The sequence below is a fragment of the Pituophis catenifer genome, unplaced genomic scaffold (assembly GCF_029215685.1).
Source record: "Pituophis catenifer annectens isolate HBS135680 unplaced genomic scaffold, rPitCat1.0.hap2 SCAF_7, whole genome shotgun sequence".
In the NCBI taxonomy this organism is placed as follows: domain Eukaryota; kingdom Metazoa; phylum Chordata; class Lepidosauria; order Squamata; family Colubridae; genus Pituophis; species Pituophis catenifer.
In genome coordinates, this window is record NW_027256887.1 from 843,094 (window position 1) to 854,465 (window position 11,372).

General features: G+C 41.8%; 1 protein-coding gene across 1 annotated transcript in view; it reads right to left on the bottom strand.

The window, feature by feature from the left end:
• Positions 1-2,351, bottom strand: part of SEMA3D (semaphorin 3D) — a 114,106-nt gene extending 111,755 nt beyond the window's left edge. Inside the window, exon 1 of the mRNA XM_070947741.1 lies at positions 2,300-2,351. Within this exon, the coding sequence (XP_070803842.1) occupies positions 2,300-2,351 (52 nt within the window). The remainder of the gene's footprint in view (positions 1-2,299) is intronic.
• Positions 2,352-11,372: the final 9,021 nt, after the last annotated feature.

The window sequence follows — 11,372 nt, forward strand, 5'->3', positions numbered from 1 at the left end:
AGCAGAACTTTTTAAAAAAAACAACTCTTGTTATTTCATATTAAAAATATGAAGCCATGGCTAAGTCAAAGAAACACCTGAGCAACTGGAGAAACAGAGTGAAAAGCTTGTGGTGACTTCCAAATACACAGTACGTTGTCACCTTATTTATGACTAGTAATAAACACAATTGTAATTATTAATTTTTCAGCAGTTTCCTTTTTCATTTACAGAATATCACTACGTGAGCCTCCCATCTTGATTCACAGTTTATGTCTTCACCAGGTATATATTTATTACCTGCTGATTTTTCACTATCCGAGAAATGAGAATGCATCCATTTGAAACGCTGCATTTGGCATATGCACAGGTATGCAACTTACGAGCACAATTAGAACCAGAAGTTCTGTTGCTAAGTGAGCTGAGCTTGATTTTCTGACCTTTTTAGTTAAGCCAACCATGACAGTTCTTAAGTGAAACATGCAGTCGTTAAATGAAACCGGCTTCCCCTCCCCCACCCCTTGACTTTGCTCGTCGGAAGCCAGCTGGGGAGGCTGCAAACAGAACTGCTATGACCTTGGGATGCTGCAACTGACCAAGTCCCTGCCAGTTGTTAAATGCCTGGATTTTATTATTTTTTTATGTTTTTAGAAAAAAAAATTTTTTTTAAACAAACAATTCATCATTAATCAATCAATGTAACATCTGGGTGCAAAAATTTTTGTGTCATCATATTCAACATTTATTATCATTTTCTTAGTACATATATATCTTTCTTCCTACATTTAAATTCAATGTATTACAACATATTTTCCCCATATTTCTTATTTTTACATTGCCTATTGTCTATATTCAGTCTCTATCCATTGATAAAATTGCCCCCATATGTTGTAATACTCCGATTCTTCCTTCCCTCTAATTGCTAATGTTAATTCCTCATTTCTGCACATTCTAATGTTTTCTTAATTAGCTCTCCCTTTGTAGGATTTTTTTCTGCTTTCCAATTTTGTGCAAATACCATTTTTGCTGCTGTTATTACATGTATAATCAAAGATATATTTTCTTTACTAAATTTCTCCGGAAAGATACCCATGCCTGGATTTTGATCATGTGACTGTGGGGATGCTGCCACAGTTGCAAGTGGGAGGACCAGTCGCAATTTGCTTTTTTCAGTGTGGTTGTAACTTTGAAGGGTAGCTGAAGGGATGGTTGTAAGTCAACCATCCCTTCAGTACTGTAGGTACTCTTAGCAAAAGAATCTGCATTCAAATTTCAGCTTCTCACAGCAGTTGAGAAGCTCTAAAACATTTACTCTACTCTCTGAATCTATCTTCCTTCCTTCCTTCCTTCCTTCCTTCCTTCCTTCCTTCCTTCCTTCCTTCCTTCCTTCCTTCCTCACTGATCTGGTTATTAAAGAATGAAAAAAAAATAGCTGTGATTTTGTTTCTTAAAGTGCATTGAAGAATTAATTAATTTAGTAATTTTTGGTGCCTTTCAGTCAATGCTGACTAAGTAAAAAGCTACATATGACATTGTGCCACAGAGTTATGGATATTCATTTATATTGGGTTTTACACTGATCAGTCCATCTGCCTGTGCTCTACAACTTCACTAGGTGAAAAATCTCTCACTAAGCCACGAAGGAGCATGCCGGGTATTGTAAAAGGTTGGTTTAAAAATAGAAAGTGGCAGCTATGGTTTATTGGTCTAAGGATGAGGCTGAGAGTAAGGAAACTTTCCTAAAATAGCAGAGTCAGCTTATATCTGCTGGAAATTTTTAAACTGCCCTGAACTGCTATGTGGTTTAAAAAACAGATCAGTCACTCTAGTTTAAATAACCTGTCTCACAAGATGTGGGGGGAAAATGTAGAAAAGAGGCACACAAAAGATTGTCTGGTAAATTCAATACAACCCTATTGTACTGGGAATATCCCACTCAGTTTTGGGGAGCTCTCACTCCAGAGTTACTCATGCCCCCCAGATGTTGGTTAAGATTGGGAGAAAGGGGAGAAAAGGGGAGGAGAAAAGAGGACAGGGGAAGGAGGAGAGGAGAGAGGAGAGGAGAGGAAAGAAAATAAAGAGAGGAGAGGAGATCCATTTTCCTATCGTACAACATAGGAAAAGCAGAGTCAGCCATAACTTGTGTTTTTCTCCACTTGTAGATGATCAAGTGTACCTACTATAATGTTTGAGGGTAAAATATGATGATGTTCGCAGCGATGGCAACCCTTACAGTGGGGAACAAACAACCTGAGGACATTTTGCAGAAAGAAGAGAGGTGCTCATAAGGAATTTATCTGGGTGGCGGTTTTGAATTTACCTCTGCTGAGAGGTGGCTCAGACTGGTTGGCTTGAGTTTTGCGGTTCTGCATCTCTCACTCCCTTTCGCAGTCCTCTCGGAAGTTTCCCCTTAGGAAGTTTTCATATGGACCTTAGGGAATGATGGGAAAGCCAGAGAGAAGAAAGAAGAGATCTGAACGAGGAAGGAAAGACAGGCTCCCTCCAGACACTCTAGACACCCCTCTCTAAAGCTCCTCATTTCCATGTTGCTGAAAAGTTTCCCAAGAAAGCCTCGATATTGCTACTCCTCGGTATTTCTTGTCTCCCAACATTAACTTGGCTTTCATTAATGTCATTAATTCCCCCTTTGACTCCCCTGAAGTTCAGGTGGCTTTCCATCAGGTGGTTTTAATGCACTCCTACAGAAGCAATGGCCCTTTGGCAACCACAGTGAAGGAGTTGCATTCACAAGGTCAACCATATTTATGGGGAAAGCATCTTCAGAGAAGTAAGAGGCATGGATTTCAGTGGGGCTTCTTCCCAGGAGGAGCTGGAGGGTTGCCAAACACTCTTGCTGCTACATTTTACTGGAAGGTCAACATTTTATCTTTGGCCTTTGAAGGAGAAGGATCACATTTTGCAAACAGATCTGCAATGTAACTTACCCAGTGAAACTTGTCTCATTCTGTACAGCAGAGTGCTTTGCCTAGTTGGTCAGATCCTCCATGATTAATCAGAGCATCTTGAAAACAAGCTTTCTAGGTGTCACTTACACAGAGATACCCTCTAATGCAAAAAAAAAAATGTTAAGACTTTAAAAAGAGGGCAGAGAAGAGCAGCAAAGATGATTAGGGGGCTGGAGGCTAAAACAAATGAAGAATGGTTGCAGGAATTGGGGATGTCTAGTGTGATGAAAAGAAGGACTAGGGGAGATATGATAGCAGTCTTCCAATATTTGAGGGGCTGCCCCAAAGAAGCGGAGTCAAACTATTCTCCAAAGCATCTGAAGGCAGGACCAGAAGCAACGGATGGAAACTAATCAAGGAGAGAAGCAACTTAGAACTATGGAGAAATTTCTTAACAGTGAGAACAATGAATCAACGAAATAATTTGCCTCCAGAAGTTGTGGATGCTCCAACATTGGAGGCTTTTAGAAGAAATTGAACAGCCTTTTGTCCAAAATGGTACAGGGTTTCCTGCCGGAGCAGGGGGTTGGACTAGAACACCTCCAAGGTCCCTTCCAACTCTGTTAGTCTGTTATTTTTTTAATTGCTTTTTTGCTGCACAAGGCAATTTTTAGTTGTATGCTCACTTTAATGTGATTTACTTGAGCAACATGTCCAGAATCCAGCTAATGTTTGGCTGCCTTTCAGTCTTTTGCAGTCTAGTTTAGAAACGCACAATTTATTGGGTTCAGCTTCATGGAAACCATCTGCATTCCTGTTAAACTATCCATTGGCATCCTGCATCGATGGCAAGCTGAAGCTTTGGATATTGATTCAAAATCAGTATAGCTGCTCATTGTATTGTAATGGGACCAGATGAGCCAGCTGTGTTTTGTTTTGATGGGAAGAGTAGATATTCTTGGAAAACCTGGGTGTTGCAGAACCTACTTTGTTCAACCTATCACTCTGTTAATGGTACTTGGTCTACTGAAGGTCCTTTGGACTTGTCGACTATTGTCTCTAAGTGCTGAATTTTATTTCCCTGGCATGGCTGTGTGTTTCAAAATTGAAAAAGAGAGATTAATTCTAGCAACATTATCCTGGGAGACCTGTATTTACCCTCATTTGAAATTCATGATCTTTTGAGACTTCTTTCTATAAGCCGGTCCCAGACCTGATCCATAGAGAAGTCAGGTCTTCCTACCGGCCACATTCCATTATAAAACAAATAAACCTAATTCTGAAGATGGAGAGAAGAAGTTGGGAGAAGATGCCATCCCTAATGCTAAAACTGAGGATTTGAGCACCTTTTGAGAACACACTCACGTTCAAGGGAAGGAAAAATATCCACACAAGGCTTGAGTCTGATTGTTGCTACTTTTAGTCAAAGCCTGGGCTGGATCTAAACTTCCTTCCCATTTATCAACTGAAGATGGAAATGAGCTCCACACCACACTTTGGATGCTTCTGCAGTGAAAGGATTAGGCAGCCATAAATTCTTGCCCAGAGGACTCTGAATGTGTGAACAGCACAAATTCTTCAGTGAGGCTCCTTTCATGTCCTCCATGCTGTCATGGAAGAAAGGCTCCTGAGGTCCACCAGCTGATGTCCACAGCTGGTGATTTGCAAGGTCAAAAACATCAATAAGGTGGCCATGATGATTCCACTTGGAGCTTCACCTACATGATTGCAGCTGCCAGCTTGAATTTTTTTACTACATCCTGTAAATGCTCACGAACTCCTGACAAGAGCAACTATCTACATGATTTAGGAGAAAACCTAGGATGTTGTGGAACAATGCAAATGTTTTCCTTAACTGCGAACATAAAAAAAAAAAGATTACTTGGCATTTGCCTATGATCAGATGTATTACTGATTCATATAGTATGTCTAATTTTGGGGGACTACCACTTCAGGAAGGGGTGAGAATGTAGGTCCTGATCTCAGGATTGAAATGCAGCTTGTTTGATCTGATAGAGCAAGGATGTGAAACTCACATCATCATGCCGGTGCCATGTGCATCCCCCCCTCTTTGCTAAACCGGGCGAGGGCATGGCCAGCGTGTGATGCATCCGGCCTGTGGGCCAGGAGTTTGACAGCCCTGAGATAGAGAATGCAAGGATGTCATTAGTCTTATCCTACATTTCCTTTAGAATTCCACACCTGTTTGCTTTCAGCAAGGACAAATATCGAATTTCAACCTGATTTGTCATCCTTGTGAGTTCTTGTGGAGACCCAAGTCAAGAGAAAGGAGAACTAGCACTGATGATGTTCCCTAGATGGGTCATGAAACGTCTGCAAGAAAACCACCAAGCTCAGAGAGCACCGAGGATCCCTCATGTCAACCCTGAGCTGCAAATATTCTCTTTTAAAGGAGGAATTATCCAGGTGCCGTGCTTGGTTCCCTCTTCAGCTTTGGCGAGCTTCTCAGCAAAATTTAAAGGCGGTGTTTGCTTATGCTTGAGATGACATAGCCTGGGGAAGAGGACTTGAATTCACTTCTGTCGTGGTGGTAGCTGTGGTTAGATTGGATGCTGTAGAGCAATAACTATAGGAGAATTTTCCAGAAAGGTCAGTGACTGTGTTATCCTCCTCTTTTCCTTCCTTTTATTTGAAATGCAAACAATGGAATCATGCACTCCCATCTATCTCTGCACAGTATCCAGGTCTATATAACTGTTTATAGAAAAAATAATTCTGGCTTCTATGGAATTAAAGAGCTGGCACATATCTCCTTCCACATAACCCACATGGGCTCCCACCAAACTGATTAAAGGAAGTTATCCTGGATACATGTAAAGTTTGTTAAGACCATCCATTCTGGCAATCCGGTTGTCTCAGCTGAAAACTATCTGAACACACCACTGTCCATTCTTTTTCTTTTTTAGCGAATGCACAGCTCTGCTCATTGTAACAGAATGTCAGATACCCTTTGATTCTTTTATTAGATATAGTGCAATGTCACTTATCTAAGCAAAATTATATTGATTTCTCCGGGTTTTGGCAAACCCCAGGCAATAAAATGGCTCCTTCTTGCCAAGCAGAGCTGACAGGCCTGTTGATTTATAGCTTGGCTGTTTAGAAAAACACGAGGGATAGTATTACTTGCGAATGAGGACTGGCTGGAAGGAAAACAAAGGCCATTGTGTCTTAAGGCCCCGAAGGTTATTTAGCTTCAGCAAAGTAGCCATGCCGTAGCCATGTAGTCCAATTAGAAAAGCTAAAACCCATCCAATTCATGGCTTGGTATGGCGAGTGATCAGGGAGATAAAGAAATGTAATCCCAGCTCTCCCTCCAAAGAGAGATAAGTTGAGATGGTTAGCTGAACAATGGATCAGAAGAAGGCCCACATAGCAACTATCTGGTTGCTGACTTTGCAAATCAAAGAGGAATATCAAGTATCAGTACCCCTTCTCTTCATAGTTCTCTCTCTCTCTCTCTCTCATGTCATAGACAAAAGAGAATGGATGCCTTTGAATTTTGGATGTGGAGATAGTTATGGACTGCACGAAGAACAAGTCAATCAGTTATGTACCATATGAAGGCTGACACCTCGTCTGAGGGGATTATCAACAAACAGAAGGTCATATACTTGGATGTATGGACTTGAAAAACTGTTCTGCTTGATAAGACTGAAGAACGTAGAATGAGAGGACAATAAATACGATGGAGAGACAGGATGAAAAAGGTTACTGAGGTCTTCTCAGAAGAGCTATGAGGTGGTGTTCAATTGTCCAGGCATTCAGCAGTATTCAACACACGGAAACATTTTGGAACATGAGTATCTGGATATCAGGTATCAGGTAATCCAGATATCAGGTAATGTTTTTGCTTCTTCCTTCCTTTATCTGGTAGTCACCAACTTTTTGTCATAAAGGTTATATCTGCTTCCATATTTTTTGGACCAATCTCCAAAACTCAATGAATTTTGAAGTTTCTATCCCTTTGGGCACTTACAGTTGGAAAGCCTGAAAAATCCAGTAAATCATGTTGCAGCTGCAAAAATTAAACAACCAAAACTTACGGTTGTCTAACTTCAAGCCAGATAAGAAAATATTATCTTTATAGTTTCAAGTTAGTTATATAATATGGTCTAGTTTAATGAAAAGAAGGACTAGGGGAGACATGATAGCATCTTCCAATATTTCAGGGCTGTCACAGAGAAGAGAGGGAGTCAAGCTATTCTCCAAAGCACCTGAAGGCAGGACAAGAGGCAATGGATGGAAACTATTCAAGGAGAGAAGCAACCTAGAACGAAGGAGAAATTTCCTGACAGTGAGAACAATTGATCAGTGGAACGACTTGCTTCCAGAAGCTGTGGGTGCTCCAACACTGGAGGTTTTCAAGAAGAGATTGGACAGCCATTTGTCTGAAGTGGTGTAGGGTTTCTTGCCGGAGCAGGGAGTTGGACTAGAAGACCTCCAAGGTCTCTTCCAGTTCTGTTATTATTCTATTCTATATATTCTGGTTGCAAATTACAGGGTCCCTGTTTGCCTGATGACCTTTTATGGTCCAGCTTTCAGAACAAACAAATAACACATCCTATAAAGAAAAAAAAACCACAATGAAACGTTTGGAAAGTATCCAGATGGTTTCTAGACAATTACTTCCAGAGTTTGTAGTGGTTACATATTGCAAAGTCTAAGTTTTCCTTCTGCAGAACAACTCTGCAGCTTATATCTGTGGTCCCAGGCACGCTTACTCAGAAGGAAATGCCTCTCTTATTCCCTTTCTCATTCTCCTTACTGGTGGCACAGTGGTTAGAATGTGGTATTGCAGGCTAATTCTGCCAATTGCCAGCAGTTCGATCCTGACCTGCTCAAAGTTGATTCAATCTTCCGTCGTTCTGAGGTCAGTAAAAGAAGGACCCAGATGGTTGGGGGCAAGAGGCTGACTCTGTAAACCGCTTAGAGAGGGCTATAAAAGCAATATGAAGTGGTATATAAGTCTAAGGGCTATTGCTATTTATTGCTATCTTAATCTAGTGTTCCAAATGCAGAGTCTTCAGCATAAACCTCTTCCCTGTTTCCTATTAAGCTATTCCCCCATACAGGTTTTGGGCGTGTGCATTTTCTGTTTTACATTGTACATGACTATTACCCCTGAAGGATTCTGAAGCTCGGAATACATGTTCTTATTGTAGAAATACCAACAAGAACAATGCAAAAATAATCTGTTTTGGAGTATTTGAATGGAAGCTAATGTACCTTGTCTTGCTTTAGGTCAGGATTTTGGACTGGATACTAAGAGAGACTGCCATGGGAGAAAAGTTTTTTTTTGTTTTTGTTTTTTTTTAAAGTCAGCCAAATAAAATATTTTCTGCTATTGCCAAGGAAATCCATATCTTCCTATGACCTGGGATGCAACAGTTTCCCCCTCTAAGCACTGGCACGTTGGGCGAAATGTTGAGGAAGGGTCTTTCTGGTGTTGCACTTTGGCAGCCTTCTTTTCCTGTGAGCTGAAACCACATGTGTGAGCATGCACACACCTACACGTGTTTGGGGTAATTGCCAATCACACCAGGCACACACACCCTCACCACAATCGTTGCTTGATTGCCTAAAGCAGCAATTTCAAGGGATGTGGAGAGCTTGGCTCAGGTTTGGTAGCAATTTCAAAGCATTTCGAAGCCTGTCAGTCAGAGTATAGTGAACGTTTCCCAAGGAACCCTCACGCTTCCTAGCTCTGGAGCAAATGAAAACCAAACCCTGTGTAGACGAAACATCTGTGGGATATCAAAGCACAGTTGGGTGTGTTGGATAGCGATGTATTGGGTAGCCTGTTGGCTGTAGAAAAAAATTGGAAAGAATTCCCAGGCTGGATCAGTTCTCTGAATGTCTTTATGTAGGGATGGCTCAGGAGTTTGATCTTGATGAATTTGGAAAGAAAACGGTACGGGGCAGCCTCAGGTGGATTGAAGTGCTGATTAGAGCACAGCTCTACGCTGGATTTCACACAACTCTTGATTTTTGGGCAAGGTGATCCTTGGCTTTGCAACAGCATCAAAATGCATTGTGAAATGCAGCCTACGAAATGTTGAAATCGATCTATCCATCCACCCTTCACCTCTGAAAGTAATCTGGCAGGAGGATGGAATAAATGTGATGCGATGGAAGTCAGGTAGATGGAAAAGGGAGATTTTCCCCCCTTCTCATTCTTAACGTAGCTGCCAAATGTCTGGAAGAGACTTGAGCTCCATCTCCAAAAGAACCAAGGGGATTCCAAAGACCCGGCAATTGGGGAAGGTGGCTGGATGTGTGAGCGTTGGGCCTTTCCACACAGCATCCCTTTGGAGTCTGCTTGTGATACCATGAGACTCCAAGACTTAAATGAAAGCCGAGCCAATTAACTGGGATGTTATCAGCTTGGCCTTCATTCCAGAGAAAAGGCTGCAAGGACCTTCAAGGCAGACTGGCTTCCCTTGGCTGCATCTCCTCCCTTCAAGGTGCCCCAGGCTGCTCTAAGTCTTCTGATTCCCCTCCCATGGAGCCTTTCCCTGGAACACCTCCTCCTCCCCCCCCCCGCTTTGCAGAAATGAATCAGACACTTAATGGGTCTCTTTTGCAAAGTGGTTTAGATAAAGAAGGTTTTAGAGATGAGGATTATTCTTTCAATCTTCTGATGCTGTTGTGGGATCCCTCAGCTAAAACCATAGCTAAAAACATGACAAATGCTTGCTGTAATAGCAATAGCAAACAGGATGGGACACGATTGTTCTTTGAATGGGAGACCATGAGGACTTTTAGGGCCATTCAGAAGATGGGGAAATTGAAAAAGGACATCACAGAAGAATCCATTGAGAAACCACATCTGAATTTTGGCCAAGAGAAGCACATAGAAACATTGAAAAGATTTGAGCCTGACTTGACTGTCCTTATCCAAATCAAATGTATTTGTATTTGTATTTGTATTTATTGAATTTGTATACCGCCCTACTCCTGAAGGACTCAGGGCGGTGAACAGCCATAAAAATAAAACATGGAAATACAAAATTTAAAATAGAGATAAAACAAATTAAATAAATTTGGCTGAACCATATTTAAAACCCCAATAATTTAAAACCAAATTTAAAATTCCCATTTAAAAGCGGAGAAGTTTAGGTCAGGCCGGCTTGCTGGAATAGGAACGTCTTAAGCGTGCGACGGAAGGTACGCAGATCCGGAATCCTCCGTATCTCAGGGGGGAGCTCGTTCCAGATAGTAGGTGCCCCCACAGAGAAGGCTCTCCCCCTGGGGGCCGCCAGTCGACATTGTTTGGCCGACGGCACCCGGAGGAGCCCCTCTCTATGGGAGCGTACTGGTTGGTGGGAGGCTATTGGTGGTAGCAGGCGGTCCCATAGATAACCAGGTCCTAAGCCATGGAGCGCTCTAAAGGTGATGACCAAAACCTTGAAGCGCACTCGGAAGACCACCGGGAGCCAGTGCAGCTCGCGCAGGAGGGGCGTTACATGGGAGCGCCACGTCGCTCCCATCACCACCCGCGCGGCTGCATTCTGCGCCAAATGTACGGGGAATACCCAATTTATCATTCCAGAAATAACCCAATCTGATATGGATGATTTATGAGCAGTCCAGTTAAGCCCAACATCCAAAATATTTTCCAATAACTAAGGAAGAAAAACAGAGAAAGAATGAACTTTGTGAGAGGCCAGATATTGAAGATTCCAACAAATGTAACATGGTAAATAGTTACATTAAATTAAAACTGGTTTTGTACCCGTAGATTTGATTTGAAACCTTAGTGTGATGTTCAATACGTCAACAAGGTCTGTGCAGAATTCCAGACAAAGAAGATATGCAAAAATGAAATGTTTTCAGAAATAATAACAGGGACCATTCCCGATTGTGGTGCACTTAAGGTTGTTCCTCGGATTACGTCCACTGTATAAAGATTGAGGGAGGGGGGAGTCTTTTTCAAAACAGTAAATGAATTACTTGACAAACTAACTAATAAATCCTATTACAAAAAGAAAACAAAGGAAGAAAGGCTGAAGATTCACAATAAGCCAGTGGAATTAAAAAGCCAACTTTGGTCCAATGGCAAAGTTCATTCTAGTTTTAAGGCAGACCAGTTGATGATTGAATATCATATCCCTCTGCTCTTTTCTTCTCACCAGCTTTCCACATTCTCCCACAGCTGTTGCATTGTTTTCCAGAGTGGTCCACCCAAGCTCCAGAGGTGAGTTTTGCAGAGGCTCAGAAGTGGGGTGGGCTTGGGTCACATACCCCAATGGCTCTTCTTCAGAGAATTCAAAATCAATTCTGCCTTGCTGTTCAAGGGCTCGGCCAAATACAACTCATGCCCAAACTTTGCAGTATAGCAGCAAAAGAGCATACAAACTCTTTGTAAAAACTCCTTGGATCAGGTCAGACAATGAAGAAAGACTCATCCCTTCAAATATCAGAGCTCCGCAACCCACATGCAACTTTGTGTGCTAATGCAAGCAA